Source organism: Tamandua tetradactyla, chromosome 22, assembly GCF_023851605.1.
Source record: "Tamandua tetradactyla isolate mTamTet1 chromosome 22, mTamTet1.pri, whole genome shotgun sequence".
Taxonomy (NCBI): domain Eukaryota; kingdom Metazoa; phylum Chordata; class Mammalia; order Pilosa; family Myrmecophagidae; genus Tamandua; species Tamandua tetradactyla.
In genome coordinates this window covers 11120244-11139536 of record NC_135348.1, presented here as the reverse complement: position 1 = coordinate 11139536, position 19293 = coordinate 11120244, and the positions used below count along the sequence as shown (strand labels likewise).

The 19293-nt window shown below is 39.6% G+C and overlaps 1 protein-coding gene across 5 annotated transcripts in view; it reads left to right on the top strand.

Annotated features, from left to right (window-relative positions):
• The first annotated feature begins 962 nt into the window (after positions 1-962).
• Positions 963-19293, top strand: part of GUCY1B1 (guanylate cyclase 1 soluble subunit beta 1) — a 44394-nt gene continuing 26063 nt past the window's right edge. Inside the window, exons 1-3 of one of the 5 annotated variants that reach the window (XM_077139702.1) lie at positions 1768-1822; positions 8563-8638; positions 9308-9440. In XM_077139702.1, coding sequence (XP_076995817.1) covers positions 8620-8638; positions 9308-9440 — 152 coding nt within the window. In that variant the 5' untranslated portion in view covers positions 1768-1822; positions 8563-8619. Of the gene's footprint in view, positions 1096-1748; positions 1823-5151; positions 5241-8562; positions 8639-9307; positions 9441-12659; positions 13762-19235; positions 19259-19293 lie in introns of those variants that run through there. The other 4 variants (XM_077139703.1, XM_077139706.1, XM_077139704.1 and 1 more) reach the window with 4 other exon arrangements.

The following is a 19293-nucleotide window of genomic DNA, read 5'->3' as shown; positions in this document are numbered from 1 at the left end:
TCTGCAGCATCAATTGCCCAGTCTCTACCCTATTTCTATCGCCTGGTAACCTGCGTTCTTAACCTTAATTCTCCAAGTTCACTCATCAATGTTAGTTCATATTAGTGAGATCATAGTATTTGTCCTTTTGTTTCTGGCTAATTTCACTCAACAAAAGGTCCTCAAGGTCCATCCACATTGTTATATGCTTCATGACTTAGTCTTACAGCTGTGTAATATTCCATCATACTTATATACCACAGCTTGTTTAGCTACTCTTCTGTTGATGGACATGTGGGCTGTTTCCATCTCTTGGCAATCATAAATAATGCTGCTATAAACACCGGTGTGCAAATGAGACATGGTTTTGACATGGTGCCTACTAAACTATATTACTGAAGGTTATACCTGAGTCACCCAACTTGTCTTATTGACTGTTAAGTGAAATGTACTAAGTTTAATATAGTATATTAGTCTTCAGTCTGCCATGAACAGTTAGTTGCTCCACCAATGAGCAGAAAAAATGTTCATCTGCAAGACCACGATAAACACGAGCATGCAGACAACAAGAGTTGATTCCTTTTAAGGTTTGTCGTGGGAAACGCGCGCGCGCGCACACACACACACACACACACACACACACACACACACACACGGCCCTTCATAATTCTTGCCGCCCCTGAGAACAGACTTCCTGCATAGGGAGAGGCATATTTATAGGACCACAACAGCTGCATTACCCCTAATCCAGAAACCCATGCAAGGCGCAGAGCTGAGACTTCGCCATCCTTAGTGCTATGGCCTCCAATGAAGGTCCTGTCGCCGGGTGGGGGCGGGAAGGCTCTGCAGCCAGCAGTACCGACAGCATCCCAATTCCCTCTCTGCCCTTGATCGGTTGAGAACCGAGAGGCGGCGGCCAGCCCCCTGCGGCTTGATTTGCCATTGGCTGCCAAGAGGTGACAATCAGGGCGGGCCCCGGCCGCTGCGCTCGCTCCGGCTCGGTGCTGCCGCCGCGGTGTGCGCTTACGGTGTCGCCCTTGCAGCCGCTGCCTGGGTCCTTCTGGCCGCTGCCTTGCTTTGGGGTGACTTCCCGGGCTCCGGACACAGACAGCCATGGTGAGTGACCTTAGCCGGGTCGGGCCAAGAACCGCTCGCGGCGGGCAGGACCGTGCCGGCTGCCGGAGGGAACCGAAAGCGCAGCCGGAGGTTGGCGCCGGGGCCCGGGGAGCGCACCGTCGGCCGTGGGACCAGCCTCGCTGCGTCAGGCGCTGGGATGGTGGCAACGCCGCGCGGCGGGGGGTGGGGGGGGTGGCCGGTGCCTTTGGCTTCTCAAGGGTTCCTGAGCTCGGGGACGCGAGGTGCGGCCGGTGCGCGGGGGCTTCCCGGCTCTGGTGGGCCCTGCGGGTGTGGGAGGCTGAGGACCCGCGAAGGGACACGCGCCGGATGCAGGTCCCCTCCCGCCGCGCCGTCCTGGCCGGCCTCGGAGCTGCCGCAGGTGACAGGGGTAAGGTGGCGTGGATATGAGGCGGATCCGGACGGACAGGAGGGTCTACCCGATTGGCCTGGGGTTTGGGGGGATGGGGCGACGGGAAGGTGGGGTGGTTGTGCCCCCTAATATTTCACCGTTTTCTGCTCCGAGTATTCCGAATACGGCCGGAATAAATGGTTAATGCAGCGCGCGGGGAGCAGACGCAGCAGCCCCATCCCGGAGCCCCTTCCCACCTGCAGCTGCTCCCTGACCCCCAGGTTTCCCTCCTCTGTTCCCGCAGTATGGATTTGTGAATCACGCCCTGGAGCTGCTGGTGATCCGCAATTACGGCCCCGAGGTGTGGGAAGACATCAAGTAAGTGTCCGGCACCTACCAGCGTGGCCCGAGTGTGGCGCAGCGCGTGGGGGACCCGGGGCGGCCCCCCAGCGCGCACCCCGCGCGCCTCTTCTTTCCCCGCCTTCCCCCCAACACGGGGTCGCGGAGGCGCATCCTCCAAGTTGCCCCCGCCCGCCGCCGCCGTCACAGCTGCGCTCCCACGCTCAGGAGGGCTGACCCCGCGAGGACCCCGCGGCCTGGGCGGAGCTGGGAGAGCAGAGCCGGGGGTAGAGCCCCTTGGAGTCCCCCGCGGCCTCCTGACCCGGCCTGAGCGTGGGAACGCGCTGCCCGCGGCTCCCAAGCTCTGCAGGCCCGGAGGCTCCCACGCGGAGAGGGACCCTGGGGACCGCACACGCCTCAGCGCGGTATCTGCTCTCCCAGGCCTTCCAAACAAATGCAAGATTTTGGCTTGTTTTAAGATTCACACACCTTGCAGCTATATAAACTAACGAAGCATTTTTGGTTTGATGAAGCCCTCTTGAGATTATCTCCTGAGCGACAGTGAATTAAGAGCCCTAAATTCGTTCTGAGATAAAGTAAAATTGAAATATTTTCACTATTATTTTTTCCCCAAATTTCCTTTTAATTTTGAAGTTAGAGAATTTGTGGTTTTACAGAACAGTCATGTATAAAATACAGGATTTCCGTTTCCTACCCTAGTATTAACACCTTGCATTGGTGTGGTACATTTGTTAAAATCGATAAAAGCACATATTTATAATTGTACTATTAATAAGTCCATGGTTTAATTTAGGGTTCTCTGTTTTTGCAATGCAGTTCTGTAGACTTTTTTCTTTTTTTTTAATTTCTTCTATTACCATATAAACAACCTAACGTTTTCCCCATGAAACCGCATTCAGATACTTTTCTATTATGGTGAAAGCTAAGCTCCAGGATAGCTGTGAATTGTGTGAGTCCAGAGCTGTGAGCCCAGTACTCTGGATATGACTGGAAATACCTCACTTACCTGAAAGTTTAACCTCAGTGATGGGTCATCTTTGCAGCCATTTTGAATGCTTGAATCAAAAGACCATCTTTCTCTCACTGTCACTGTGGAGAAATTTGCTTTAACTTATTGTGCAGTTGACCACTTATCACTATAGCTAGCTATGCCAAATCATGTTTGTGGACCGTCCCTGTATAACAGCAGTAAACTATAACATTCTCATAGAGGTTGGAGAGAGAGCATACGTGGGTGGGAAGACAACACATTTTTAAAAGTATTTTCTCTGATTTCCTGTAGTCACTGACTTCACTTTGTTTTCTCAAATAGGTGATGCTTCCATGCTTTACTGTTTAAGTGTTTTATGTTGATTAGCAGTTAATTCTAATAGGCATTATTGATTTGCAGCTTTATGGTAGTGTTTTTTTTTTAAAATTACTAATTACTTGTTTCCATGGAAGTAACCAGGATTATACATCAAGCACTAGAATGCAACTTTTCCTCCACCTGAGCCTGTATGTTGCCCACAGGTTATAAAGGGAAATGGAGATTTGGCAATTAAGTGGTTGAGTAAATGAGCAATGTAGGCACCGAAGGTTGCTTTGGGATTTGAATTTTCTGTCTACCTAATTAATAGCTTTATAATTTTAGTTTTGCTTGATAGAATTATAGAAGGGGCAGACATCAAGGGCAGGATATTAAACAGTGTAACAAGATTAATTTTAAACCAATTTGTGAATTTATGGGAGCAATAAAAATCTCCCCCATATGGTATTTTCTCCTCCGTAAATGGAAATTCCCAAATTTCTCCATGGAAGAACTATGACAATTAATATATTTCCAGTGTTGACCACATAATAAAAGATTGATCTTATGATTAAAAAGTCATTACATAATTTACCAAATTGAGAATTTATGTCCTTCCCATTACTAATTTAAATCATTGTTAAATACAGAAATGAAAGTTATACTTCACTGAGAAATGTATCTGAAACTTGAAAAGGTAAATTATGAGGAGATTTGTTTATATTGGTTATAGTTTTCCCAGAAAAGGTCAAAATATCTAAAAATATACAGATTCCATGGATGAGAACATAACTCTGTGAAATCATACTGAGAATACTGTTACATTCTACTTTCAAAATAATTTATAAATTTTTCATTAAATGTCAGTATCTTTAAACTCACTACTTTATCTTTAAGTAGCTCCAAACAGTATTCTTAATCCTTCTAAGTGATAATGATGCAAAGCACGCAGAACATTTTTTTTCTGGTAAAATGAAACATGTGAAATGGGTGTTTTTATTGCAAAATTAACTCAAGAGTTATGTGCTGCTGGAAGAAAAATGCTATTAAAATATTGTTTGTATTCCCAGGATTAAGTTTGATTATCTTTTACCTAAGCATCCCTTGGTGGATCCCATCTTTTCTAGGGTGTAATTTAGTATCTGGGCTAGAGAACATGATTCAACTCTGCAATGAGGGATTAAAGCAGATCATTGATTTTTAATTTACTACCCCTGAGAGATTATTGCGTGACCTATATGGGAGAGAGTTTTTGCTTCCTAAAACAGAGGTTTGCACTGGCTAGGGACATGGCATGAGGGAAGAGATACTGGAAAATATTGAAAAATGCTTCTCAGATGATTCTGATCCCTTTTCCCAAGCTGCCCTCTGCTTCCGGAAGGATCACTGCAGTCAGTGGAGTTGTTCAAGATACTTTGTTCTAACTTTTTATGAGAAAATACATTTATGACTTTTTGTTTTCTCAGATTCAATAAGTACCACACTTCACTATCTTCCTTTTTGGTCCGTGAGAAACTTTCTGAATGGATGTTTTTAAAATGTTATATAATGCTTTTTGGGTTTAGTTGGAAATACCCATCTATCCTTCCTGAGAAGGGACGCGAAACATTTAATGATGAATAAAACCTTAAGTAACAGAATCTATGCAGAAAATTCTGAGTGGGTAAAAGCCAAAAGTACTCCATTCTAAACTCACTATTCACTTATGGTCTTACCAACAATATAACCATTTCATAAGCGTGTTTAAGTTTCTCTTTTTATGAAAAAAAAATTGTTTAAACCAATTTTAAACCAATACAAACTTTTTTGTACAGAAACAGTACTAAATATTTTAGGTGCTGCAGGCCAAGGGTCATAATTGAGGATATTAGGTAGGTACCTATGAAACTATTAAAATCGAACCATTTAAAAATGTAAAAAAAATAAATTCTTCGTTTGAGGATAAGATAAAAATAGGGGGCTGGCAAGAGTCAAGCCACAGGCTATAGTTTGCTCACCCTGAGTCTATACCATTGAAAACCAAACAGATGAATCTGCTTCAAATTCTGTTTTATTGGTTTCCTTTCAATTTTCAGATGGTCCTTTCAAGAAGCCATGGTTCCTAAATGATGAGAAAAAAAAAATCATCAATTCAGAAAAATACTCAAGGTCAGGACTTATGAATTTTAGAAAAGCATTAAACATTTGATTTAATCACATCTAATAGCCCCATAGCAACCCTGGCTAAACTAATCATTCCGTCAAATTACTGGATGCAATTTTAGATTGTCTAACTTCACTGGAGCATACGGATTCTAAAAAATATAAAAATGTGAGATGATTAAAAGCCTAATAACAATAAATGGGCATTTCAAAGGAGAAAGGAGGAAGTATAAAGAGAAAAGGAGGAGGTAATCCTATAGAGAAAATAGTATTTAACAAACGTGTATGACTGCTCAATCACTCTAATAATATTCCTTTTAGCCTCCAATGTTTTGGAGCAGTTAGAAGAAAAATTCTGAGATAGTGGAATGGCAGCCCATGACAAACTTTGGAATCTGTTCTGTAACTACTTGTTGAAGTGTGCTTTGAAAATTATTGTTTTTTTTTTCTTTCTTTGCTTTGCATATATGTTATATTTTACAATAAAAAGTTTGGAAAAAAATGAACACCCAGATTTAATTCCCGGAGTCTGCCCATGCCAAAAAAAAAAAAAAAAAAAAAAAAGACAATCAAAAAGCAGCTTCCTACCAATGAAAAGGAACTGTAATTATTTAACTCAGACTTGAGCAGTCTGAGGAACAAATTCAAAATAGTTTCTAAACTCTAAAGTGCTGCACAGTGTGTCGATTAACCCTTTTGTGTTTACTAGAAGATCTGAGATGAACGATTGGATCAAAATGTGGTATGAGAGACATAAAAATGATAATATTTTAATTATCCCATTAGTCGATAAATACTGGACTAAGTTTCATAAGGAAGCTGTCAATCACCTTCCCTTGTGGGAAGAATCTGTATTGGTTTAATATGATTTTATGTGATTTACCTCCAACAGGACGTTCTACTTTTTCATTCATTGATTCACTCATTCTGTTCACTTGTTCTGCTTATTATTGTTTTTTTTTTGTATTCTGTATGGCGGAGTCACATTTCATTCTTTTTCCATGTGAGTATCCTGTTATTGCAGCACCATTTGTTGAATTTTTGTTTGTTTGTTTGCTTGTTTGTTTTGGGGAAGTGCTTGGGCCGGGAATCAAACCTAGGACTCACGTGTGGCAAATGAGAATTCTACCACTGAACTACCCTTGCAGCCCTGTTCCTCTTATTTTTAATGAGCATAGTCTGGTGTTTTAGACACTGAGAATAGAAAAGTGAGTGATATCAGCTGTTCTAATTTGCTAGCAGCTGGAATGCAATATACCAGAAACGGAATGGCTTTTAAAAGGGGGAATTTAATGAGTTGCTAGTTTACAGTTCTAAGGCCGAGAAAATGTCCCAATTAAAACAAGTCTATAGAAATGTCCAATCTAAGGCATCCATCCAGGGAAAGATACCTTGGTTCAAGAAGGCCGATGATGTTCAGGGTTTCTCTCTCAAGTGAGAAGGCACATGGCGAACACAGTCAGGGTTCCTCTCTCAGCTGGAAGGGCATGTGGCAAACACGGCATCATCTGCTAGCTTTCTCTCCTGGCTTCTGGTTTCATGAAGCTTCCCGGGAGGCGTTTTCCTTCTTCATCTCCAAGGGTCACTGGCTGGTGGACTCTGCTTCTCGTGACTATGTCATTCTGCTCTGCTGTCTCTGAATCTCCCATTCTCCAAAGTGTTTCCTCTTTTGTAGGACTCCAGTAAACCAATCAAGACCCACCCAAATGGGTGGAGACATGTTGTCACCTAATCCAGTTTAACAACCACTCTTGACTAAATCACATCATCCAGGGAGATGATCTGATTACAGTTTCAAACATACTGTATTGAATAGGGATTATTCTACCTTTATGAAATGGGATTTCGATTAAAACATGGCTTTTCTAGGGGGCATACATCCTTTCAAACCAGCACATCAACCTTGCCTTTAAGAAAATGCCAGAGATGTCAGGATGATTCTAGACTAATTATTTTATTTTTAAAATTTTCCTCCCTGTAACTCAAAAAAAAATTTTGTCTGTTGAATAGTATATGCTGATCTTCCAGTTTCAAAACTAATATGTCTAGTGTTAATCAGAAAGTAATCACTATAGTTCACATAACCAAAAACTCTGCTTTAAGTTCTTTGTGTGATTCTCTAACTTATAAAAATTCTCCACTTCTCATCTGCATAAGAGAAGAAAAACACCTGCTCTATAGGGTTGTTGAGAGTCATACGTTAAATAATATCTGTGAAATGTTTAATGTAGTTCTTGGAAAATGACTGCTTAATAAATGGTAGCTATCATTTTTATTCTGACTCTAGAATTAGAGTTTTTCAACTGTTCCCTTTCCTAGCTTACCTGAAAGATATGAGGCTCTCTTTAAATAACAATAACTCACTGCAATGTTACCACATGAGTCTAAATGTTTCCTCATCACTGTAGGGAAACTGTCAATTTTGTCATTTTTCACCCTGTCTTTCTCCTTTTCCGTCAATGCAGCTGGTACCAGACCTTTGAATTTGAAGTGCCTCTTAGAATTCCCCCCTTCCCATTTCGTTCTGGTTTTTATCACCTGCCTCACACTTCTCAAACCATCCAGTAGCTAGATTCTCTGTGTCTGACTTTTCATCCTGCAGACTATAGGAAGAATATTGCTTTTATTATGCTGTTTTTTCTGCACAAGTTTTTTAGAATCAACTTGCGCTGTCTGTCTCTGTTGTTTGAAACTACAGCCTATATTCTTAATATTCATTCTATAGAAACAACTTAAAACAAGCTAGTATACTGTCTTTTGCCATACAAGATTCGGGTTTTCATCTTCATAAGGACTTAAATTAAATTTCTGTAGCTTTCTATACTTTTGTCCAAGTAGGAACACATTTATATCCATTTCAAAATATTTATGGGACATTATCTTTAAAGTTTCCCAAGAACTTTCCCTTCTGTAATTTTGTTTGAGTGCTGCAACATCCATTTGAAAGAAGAAAGTTCTTTCTAGAACAACATTTTAAAAATAAAGTAATAAATCTGAGTTCTCAAGAGATAAAGTGATTAATCTATGGAATTTTACATTCAGAACTCCAAACCAGCTCTTCTGGTGTCAGGTTTAATGCTTCTTTTCAGGTACAATTTTGAAATAAGAGCTAATGTAGTATACACAATAAAAATGAAACCATATTAATTTTAGTATGCAGAAACTTCCTCAATACAAATAAGCAAATTAATTCACAGATAAAACAGATATTTGTTAGAATCGGAAACTTTTTTCCTGTAGAAAGATCTGCCACCTAGCTTGAAAGACAGAGGGAGGACCAGTACATTAGTTAATAAGCTCACTAACATGTGAAGTTATTTTTTTGCAGGTGCAACTAGATGTCCAAGTGCAAACCCCTCCAAATACCTGCCAATGAGCTGTTTGTATGCAGCTCTCCTATTTAGGTTTGTATGCTGCTCTCCTATGTAGGTCATAAACCTTGGTCATCACTGTGACATAAAACTTGGTCAACGCTATTTCTTTGATAATTTGAAATGACACAAGTAAGCAAGATTTTCCTTGCTTACTGTGGGGATAACCTCTATTATCCCCATAGCAGGCCGGGCTAGACTAATCTTTCCATCAAATTACTGGACACAGTTCTAGATCTTCTAACTTCCCTGGAACATGGATTCTCAAAAATCAAAAACGTAAAATGATTATAACCTTAATAAAAATGAATGAATGAATGAATGGCAGGTGGTGACTCAGCGGGCAGAATTCTCACCTGCCATGCCAGTGTCTGCCCATGCAAAAAAGATGATGAATGGATCAAAGGAGAGCTAGAATTTAACAAATAAATATAAGAAAGCCTGGTTTTCCTTGCTTACTGCAGTTTTTCAGAATTAAAATATATAATGATATATATATATATCAGAATCAAATGATATATATATTTTTGAGAATTAAAATATGTAATAATCTATATAATTTGATTCTGTGGGTCAGAGATACCAGAAGAGAAATCAGAAAATATATATTCTTGCCCTTGATACATCCAGACCTAGTTAATGACACTTTTTTAACTAGGCGTTGCTTCTCTTTGCAAAGATCAGTGTCCTTTATACTCATAGCCTCCCTCCAGAATAAAGGACTCCAGCAAATATTCCTCCTCAATGTGTTGGAAAGCAATAGTTATGGCTTGATGCTGTGCAGACATCAGCAGGAAGGCACATTTAAGGAACTGAACACTATAAAGAAATCTGGGTAACTTGCCCCAGCAAGTGACAGCTCAGAAGACGTGGACACTTGCAGTTTTTCCATTTGCTACTTTGCTTCATTGCTCCTTAAAGAGGAAACAGTGGGGAAAACCGCATCTTTATTTGTTTTGTGTCTGGTAAAATGGGGCACCTTTTTTAAAATATCAAAAGCTGTTGAGGTTAATGAGGTTTCTATTCAAGATAAAAGAGAAACACCCTGGAGTATTTTTTGCTCCTCTTTGTTACTGTGACTTTGGTTCTAATGCGTATTCTGATCTTGCCATTCATTGTTAAAAACCATGCAATATTATATTGTTGCGTTATTGAAATCCTTTATGACCAATCTTCAAATCTCCCAGACATGCAGACCTTCCAGTCCACATATCTTACTTACTCACAGCACACCAGCCTCATGGGCCAGCTTTTAGTTCCTCAGCCAAACGGAGCTTTTATATGTGTCAGGATAATGCCTGTGCTTGGAAGGGTCTCCTTTTTCTTCACTCTCCCCACTCCGTTCCATGAGCATAGATACATCTTAGTTGTCAAATTGTAAGACCGATGTTACTTAAGGCAAGGCCTCTCTTATCCCCTAAATTATGCTTTTCTTTCAGAGCACACACGAGAGTTTGTGATTGTGCATTTGTACTATTACTTGATTAATTCAGCCTTGCCTCACTAGACTTTAACCTCTATAACCCTGTGTTTTGCTCACCAGCTCTCCATTGCCTAGGAGAGAGCTGAAAGAGTATTGACACTCAATAAAAATATGTAACTGAATTGCCTTTCACAAGTTTAAGTTCCAAAGACTAGAGCACACACATATTCATCTACAATTTTTTCCTCAACCAGAATTTATGTCAGAATGATGACACCTTCAACTACTATTTGATGAAATATAAATATGATTGAAATCGATTATTTCTTAGACTGGCAAAGACAGAAGATATAGCAGTAAATTATAGCACTTCCTTGTGGAGAGGATGGAGTTTTTCTATGACATCTCATTTCATACACGTATATAATAAAAAGAGTAAGAGCGCTACCATTGGATTGCCAAATTCATATGTGGAAAGATAGTTACTGGAGTGGACGCAGCAAAAGACCAAATTCTTTCACAAGTTCTAAAAGGCAGGCATACATGGTACCATTTAAACTCAGTGTCGTAGACTTTAGATAAATGTTTGCAATACTGAGATGAAATTTAAAAACCAGATGAGAATTTTCACTTTGTCATTCTGGTTTGAACTAAATAGTTCATTGTTGGACACTTAGGTAAGGTTTGGTATTCACATTACTGAGTGTTTTCCACTCATTATCTCCCTAGTCCGTACATCCACCATAGAAAATCTATTAATTATCCTCATTTTATAAATGAAGTTTAGAAACTTAAAAGCCCTGCCTAAACCTGTTAGAGCAGGGCTTTGGACATAGGTAGCCTTGTAATCACATATTATGCACTTTCCCCCAAAGAGAAGCCCTATAAACTTCTCTGGTACCCACACACAACCAATTTGGCATGGATGTGAGCAGCATGTAGGTTTGTTAGTACACCTTTTATTTTTTCCTCCAGGATTGTTCACGCACTTACATAGGTAATTGCTTGTCCTTGAATGATTTTGACTATAATATTTTTTAAAGGTGATTTTATTTGCCAGGCGGCACATTACTCTTAAAGAAAATCAAAGGTTTGGAAATTTTTGAGCAACTTATGTCTTTTGAGAAGAGTGGGGACCTGCCGCCCTCACTAACAAAGTTAACAATGAAGGCACACTTAAGTGACTAAGTGAATTCGGTTGTCTGATGAAGCTCCTGAAAACTGCTCATTTTCAATGCCTGTGCATGTGGGTTCCAAATTGGGGCAGTTACCGTTAAGCCTCTTCTGTGGCAAGTGGCACACAGTCAGAAAAAGTACCTTTATATAGCAGCACTTAGGTTGCTTTGTCTAAAGCGAAGATATCAGTGTGGCTCATGAAAACATGTTAACTGTTTACAGTACTTGGTGAGTGAACACATTCACTGGAAAAAGACTGACCTTTACCAACAGAAGGAAAGACTAAGCAGAAAACCATTACTGGATTTAAAGGGCTCCTGTCTCTTCCTTCAGCAGTTCCATCAGACTAGAGGCTGTCCTTTGGGGGTCCATTAGGTTGGTCTATTGAAAATTCAGAGGTCATTACCTTTCACAACCACTCAGAAAAATGCAATATAAAGTCTTAATTTTTTAGATGTTACATACAGGTATTATCTGTGGATACAACCCAGCATTTATGAAGTCCTTCCAGCTCACTAAAATGGACTTCCTATTCATTTCCAAGAAGACCTTGACATTGAAAGTCCTGGGCTCGGCAGAGGTTGAAGACCAGAAACCAAAACAGAGACAGGGCACCAGCAGTGGGGGAAGGAAGATTTATTAGCAGAGGGACAGTAGGGAGAGTTTTAAAGGGATTGGGGGTAAGGGTTAGGTGGGTTTTCATTGGCGGGCTCTTGGGAGCTGGAAGCTTAAATGCTGCCTTAGTTATGCAGGGTTGTAACTCCCAGAGCGCAGATATCCAGGGAGGGAGTTTATCCCAGTAATACAACTGTGAAGGTTGAATAAGGGAGTTTTATCACAAGGAGACTGCTGCGGGAGTGTGGGAAATGTCAGTTTGGAAAGTTCCCAGAGGAGTGCCGAAAAGTCCATCCTTGCTTGTTCCAATGGCTCAGCTCTCACATATGTAGAATCAGCATCTGCTCTGATTTCTTTTTCTTTCTTTCGTTCGTTCGTTGTTTTTTTTTAAGGATCAATACCCATTTTGAGCTGTCACTGAGGATGGTGATTGTTTGATGCCTTTTTCTGCCTGAGACCAGAACTCATTTTGAGATGCTGTTTTCCAGGTGCCTGGATTCAGACTCTCCCATTTCAGAACACCCATTTTCATATCTCCATGTGAATCCACTTTATCTAAAAACTAGCAGTCCTGCCGTATACTAAACTTACTTGGAAAGTATATGGTAGTGGAAACTCTGTATGCGAATATGAATTCAGTTTTTGGTGCATTCACAGATTGCAGTTAAGAAGGAAGCTCTCCTTAACTTGAAGTTATGAATGCTGCCAAGTTGACAACCTCTAACCTAATTTTTAAAAAGTAATTAATACCGAAAACAAGCTATGGACTTCTGCCAGTAATTTTGCCAGTAGTCTTTGATTGTTTTTTTTTTTTTTTTTAGTAGGGAGGTTGGAAACAAGTGAGGAAATTTAATTCATTAATTCACTCGCTTAAAACCCTGCACACATTTATTGAGCACATACTCGAGTCTAAGCAATTGGGTTACACTACCACACAAATACCCACCTCCTTTTGGGAGAGACATAAAGAGTGTAAATAAAGGATTGATTTAAATTCCAATAGCACTCTTCCATAAGTAAGTAGGAAAGTGATTGTGGTTAAGTAAATGGTTCATTTATGCATGAACTATTTTTAAATAGCTATTGTGGCATAAATACATAGAACATGATTATTTCTCATATTTTCTTTCTAGTTGAGAATTTGAGCTCTATTTTTAAAGTTCTTAAGGAGATAGAGCTTGTTGGTCTTTGGCTATTTGGATTAATAGTTTCCATCAGCTAATCCACAAGCAAATTCAGGTCATAGTCACTTTATTTTGATGTTTGCTGCCATTCCTTCTTCACCCTTATTCTTTGTACACTTGCCATTTCTTACTCCTCTTTCTCCTCCTCCTCATCTTTTTCAATTACTGTATTACCACTCATGTATTGGCCACTCACTATGTGAGGGACACTGTTCTAGTTTGCTAGCTGCCGGCATGCAATATACCAGAAACAGAATGACTTCTAAAAAGGGGAACTTAATAACTTGCTAGTTTACAGTTCTAAGGTCGGGAAAATGTCCTAATTAAAATAAGTCTGTAGAAATGTCCAATTTAAGGCATCTGGGGAAAGATACCTTGGTTCAAGAGGGCTGACGACGTTCAAAGTTTCTCAGCTGGAAGGGCACATGGCGAACATGGCGGTGTCTGCTGGCTTTCTCGTGGCTTTACCAAAAAAGGGACTCTCTCAAAATGTCTCCTCCCTCAAAGGACTCCAGCAAGCAACTCTACCTTAGTAGGTGGAGACACACCTCCATGGAAATCATCTAATCAAAAGTTACCACTCACAATTGGATGGGTCACATCTTCATGGAAACAATCAAAATGCTCCCACCCAGCAATATTGAATGAGGATTAAAGGGCATGGCTTTTCTGAGGTCCACCACAGATTCAGATGGGCACAGACACCATAATAAATATTTTGCATAGATTGACCCTGCTAACCAACACAAGGACTCCAGGTTAGTATTCTGTTAGTCTGTTTTGCAGATGAGAAAACCAAAATACAAAGGTTAACTTGCTCAAGATTACTGCAACCGCAAGTCAGATTTATTCAGTTGTATTTTGGGGGTATAGTGCATGAGTGAAGATTGTGACTTATGACATAGATGAAACCAAGTGTCTACTTTTGCTTCTTGGCCAAAGAAGCCTTTTTTTTTTTTTTTTAAATCTCATCCATGGTCATTTAGGCCTCCTTAAAAATAAGCCTTCACTAAATATTTATTACTGTCTGTTGACCTCTTTTGTTGAGTAATGCACCAAGTAGAAGAATTTAAAACTTTAACCCAGAATTGTTGAGGATATTGTAAAGACAAAAGGACTACTGCAAGTCATATGATTTGGAAATAGTGAAAAAATAATTCATTTGGCATTAGCCAAGGTTTTAATTTTTTTTAATAATAATAATAGGAAGCAGCAGAGTGTCAGAACAAAAGCTAGGACATGTGATAATAGCAATTCTGTTGTTTGCTGTTTATTTGATGAGTACTGCTGAATGCACTTTAATCCATTTACTTATAGCTTCATATGGTATGTTTTTCCTCTAAAAGTCATTAAAAATAAACTTATGTCCAAAGGCTTTCGTTTTCAGGAAAATTTTAAAATATGGTTGTTAGAGAAACTTGTGGTTTTTCCCACATGTAATCTAAATACAATTTAATAATTGCTTTGTGTACTATGGCATGTTTACGAAGTTGATGCTCAGAAAAATATAACTACAAGGGATGACTGAGTCTAGAAAATTTCGTTAGTGCCCAGGTCTGAAATTAGATAATTTAAGCCCTAAGGAAAACTAACATATAAAATATGTATTTCTTAAATTTTATTAAAAATGTTTATGAATTTGATCTGTTGCTTTGCTTTGAAGAAAAAAGCTTGGAAATTATGAAATGACAAAGTGGCAGTTGGGGAATTGTGAGATAAGTTTTCCTGAGTTATCTAAATCATTTATGCTTTCTTACATTTGCTGGTCACGCTCTGTAATGTCAGGTAACAGGTGAAAAAGCAACTTCTCACATTGTCTTCCACATAAACTAGGCCTGCAAAGAAAGGTGTAAAGTTTAAAGAGAAGCCATTAAAACTTCCCTTCAAGCAAAGTGACAGATACATCTTGAAGAATGCTGGGAGATTATACCTATTACATCTCTATGCTATCCAGATGCTAAAACATTCAGCGTTATAGAGTCTGAACCAAAATTAATTTGCCTAGAAGTTAGAGGAAAAGCAGGATTGTGACTTGAAAGGTAGGGAGAAGCCTTTGTTGACTCAAAATTTCTACTAGCTGCAATGACCATATTGCTGAAATTGATTCTCTTGGCTATTACCCCCTGTTACACTTGTAAATTCTGCACAGTTTAACATACCTAACCATTCACGCTGAAGTGTTCGGGTATCTCCAATTCGCTTTTCCCATGTAGAGGGAAAAAGGTAAAGGGTGGGCTACAACAAGAAGGGGAATAGGTCAGAAAGGTTGGAGAGACACATTTTGCCTCCTTTAAGTCTTTGCTCAGACCTCACCTTCTCCGCAAAATCCAGCTGATCACCATAATCACTATATTTAAAATATTTAAAGTTGCCTCTTCCTCTTCCATCTCAACTCTCCGCATCTTTTATCCTGCTCTACCCTTGCCTCTAGTGTTCATAACACTGCATTGTATCATAAAATTTAGATGTACTATGTTTATTGTTTGTTTTTGCTAGCTAAGATGTAAGCTCTGTGAGGGCAGGGTCTTCATCTGATTTATTCATTGACTTAAGTGCTTAGGAGAGTATCTGGGATATTGCAGGCACTCAGTAAAATCTGTGGTAAAATCTCCCCCCTAGTTTGCTATAATCTAGCAAATTTATAGATTACATAAATGATTTAGATAATTCAGGAAATATTATCTTATGCACAAAATGAATACTTAAAGGGTGCCTCAAAGTTGCCAAAGGTTTTTAAGATAAATGTAAATAAAAAAGACCTAGGTATTTTGAATAATTCAGTGGAATTTATTGTGAAATTATCAAGAAAGGATGATTTCTTTGTATGTGCTACTGTTTTCTATGATAGCCCTTCTCTAGGGAGCATAGTGGGCTGATCATTCCAGGAAATAAATCTTAAAAGAAAAAGGAGCTTATTTTAATAAAAAGAGAATGGAAAAAATGGATTGATTTATGGTTAGGGGATTTCTGAGGAAATGACTCTTCCTCTGTTTTATTCAGAGGGACTGTGTTTTCTGTTTGGACCTTACTCATTTAATGGTTGCTATGGATTGATGAGTGTTTTCGAGAAGCTGAGTTTGTTGCAGAAATGTGTGTAATTTGATTATTTCAATTGGAAGAAAGAGAATAGGGCCTGGTGAAAGCATGAATTGAATTATACTATTCTGTACATATATTTTTAGAATGTCCTAAATCAGAGGCTCCAAAATTCCAATCTGTAGACTAGTAACATTTCCTAATAAAATGTAATGGGTACTGGGAAAAATTAGTATATGCATGTCCTTCAAACTAACAATTCCATTATGGAAATTTACTCCATTTTTATATAGAAATATACTTATTAGCTGCAAGGATATTCACCACAACATTGTTTGTACTTGTGAAAAAAGAGAAAAAGCAATCTAAATATCAACTAAGACTTCAATACATCTCTATGCTGAAATTTTATGCATACATGGCCTAGAAATACATTTAATGACATGAAAAGTTAATCATCAAATATGAACTCAAAAAAAGGAGGTTTTAAAGCAGTATAGGCTGCTGTGTGTGTATATATATATATACAAATGGTTCTCTCAGGATAGGAGAGAATTGTTTTTCCCTTTTCTGTTCTTTATAGTTTTATAATTACAATTTTAATGCATAGAATATGCAATGGAATTACTAAAAGATAAATCTGTGTTTTACATTAGATGTATTTTCATAATTTTTGTACATAACACTGACTGACTTTTGGTATTAAAAAAAATTGAGGCCTATGAAAAACTGTGTTCCTTTTGTTTGATAGCATGCAGCTATGGGCAAGTATGTGTGGGAAAAGAGAAGAATCTCACATTTTGTAAACACCTAGCTATAGAATATTTTGAGTGTGGAATAGATATTAGAAGTACTAGTTATTAGTAGCCTGTGTAATATTTAAACTGTTGCGTGAAACAGAACAAACCAGGGCCGAGGCTCCCAAGTTCCAGGAAGTAAGTTTTGATTCATCCATGGCCATAAGGCTCAGCCGAGTGGCCTCTGAAAATCTGAGGCCCAAACAAAACATTAGCATCAGTTTTTATAGACAGGATGACACGTTAAAGACAAGGTAAAAGAATGGCTGTTTTAAATCGGGAAGGGCGTGAAGCTGGGCTTACGGAAGCGGATGAGCGGTTAGAGGAGGAGTTCCTTTACAGGAATTTGTCTTATCTTACCTGCGTGCAGTTTTACCCATTCTCAGGGTTAGCATCCTGTTTATGTGTAGTTCTGACTGCTCAGAGGAATTTGGGGAATTTTTAAAGAGGAGATAGTTTAAATACACAAAGAGGGATGAGGGGCCCCCCCTGCTGCAAAGGGCCTGCTTGCTACAAAACAACTTAGAAGTTACCTTTGCACATATTATCTCTTGTGTAAAGCATGTCATCGCTCTCATGGTAGGAATGAGTGGTTTTGTGCTCCTGTGATCTATGTCATTGGCCCAGGGTCATTTGGGGACTAACTTTTGGGCTCTGAAATTCAGATCTCCTTGCCTACCAAAATCAGGCTTTTTTCTCTGCTTTCGCTGTTTTACATAGTTTCAGACAGATAGATGGTATCTTCTGAAGATCACTGGGTATTTTTTAAAAGGTCTGCATCCCGCCTAGACTTTAGACATGCCACCATTTGGGATTTTTCCCTTGAACAGATGCAGGTATTGTTTTAGTTTCTTTCTGTGCTTAAGCAAATGCCATGTGGTGGGTTGCCTTCAGCAATGGGAATTTATTATCTCATGGTTTGAGGCTAGGAGCTGGCCAAATCAAGTCTAAAGGAAGACTTTCACAAGGCGATGCTTTCTTTCCAAATACTGTATTCTGGAGCTGCTGTGGGCCATTCCAGTCCTTAGCTACTCTGTCACATGACAATGCATATGGTGGCCTCTTCTGGCCTCTCCCTTCTCTTCCAAGTTGCCTTGGCTTTCAGCTTGTTTCAGTGGCTTTTTCTCTCTTTCTCTCTCTCTCTCTCTCTCTCTCTCTCTCTCTCTCTCTCTCTGTTTGATTTTGCTTATGAAGGACTCCAGTAATCAGATTTAAGACCCATCCTGATTGAGTTGGGTCACCCCTTAACTGATATATCCCCATCAAAAGATCCTACTTTACAATGAGCTGATGCCCACAGGAATGGATTAAGTTTAAGAACAGGATTTCTGGGGTACATTAGCTCCAAACCATCACAGGTATTAGAGCTGTGTGTAGCAACTGTGATAGCGCAGCATCAAAAGGAGTAAGGGGAAATTATTATGTCCTGTCATGGCAATGCTTAAGGTGTTATGCATTTCACCTCATTATAATAGGTTTCTCTTGTATTGTCCTGGCAACATGCAGGGATTTAAGATGAGTTGGATTGAGATTCAAGCTTCTCATATTTTTGTGACTTTAACTCGGAAAAAATATGTGGGGACTTGTCAGATCTATGACTGGCGATATCTTGAACATTGGATCCTATCCCCAACTCTCTCCTTTGGGCATGTTTCAGAAAAAAAGTAATCCAAATTCTATCCAAATACATATATTTATATAATCATGACTATTACACATATAAAACATTTATAATTCCCTTTCACCAATATTGTGCATATTGTGAGCTACTCACAATGTTATGCATATTGTGACTACTGTGGTTAATGGGCTAGGGATATACTCGCAAGTTTCTTTCGGCATCTCACAAATAATACGTGTAAGGACATCTGAAACTAATGCCTTAAAACACAGCTTGTGTTTTTTTGTGATCTCACCCCCAGTCTGCATCCAACAGTCTTTCCAAATTCAGCTTTTGGTGACAACATCCTTGCAATTGCCCAGGCCAAAAACCTTTTTATCCTCCCCTAGTGTCACACCCTAAATCCAGCCCATTAACCATTCCTGGTAGGTTTAGATTTGGACCACCTCTCCCAACTCCCCTGCTTCCACTCTGAATCAAGTCAACAGTATCTTTCACCTGAACGTTTCCAAGAGTCTCATAGCGGGTCTCCCAGCTTGTCTTAGACCCCTTTGGTCCAGTCTCAAATGGCAGCTGGTCATATCACCAGTGTTGACACCCTCCATCTCTTTCAAGTACATAACAGAGTCCAGCGAGGCCCAAAGAGTGTGACCCTTTGTTACCTCTCTGACCTCATCCCCTTGCTTTCCTGCCACCCCAGGCATGTCCCTGCACAGCCCTTCAGACTTGCTCTTCCCCAAGCCCGGAACTCACTTTTGCAGATTGCTTTGCCTCCTTCAGACTTTACTCAAATGCTTCTTGGTGAGCCTTTCTAACTTTTGTATTTGAGCTCCCAT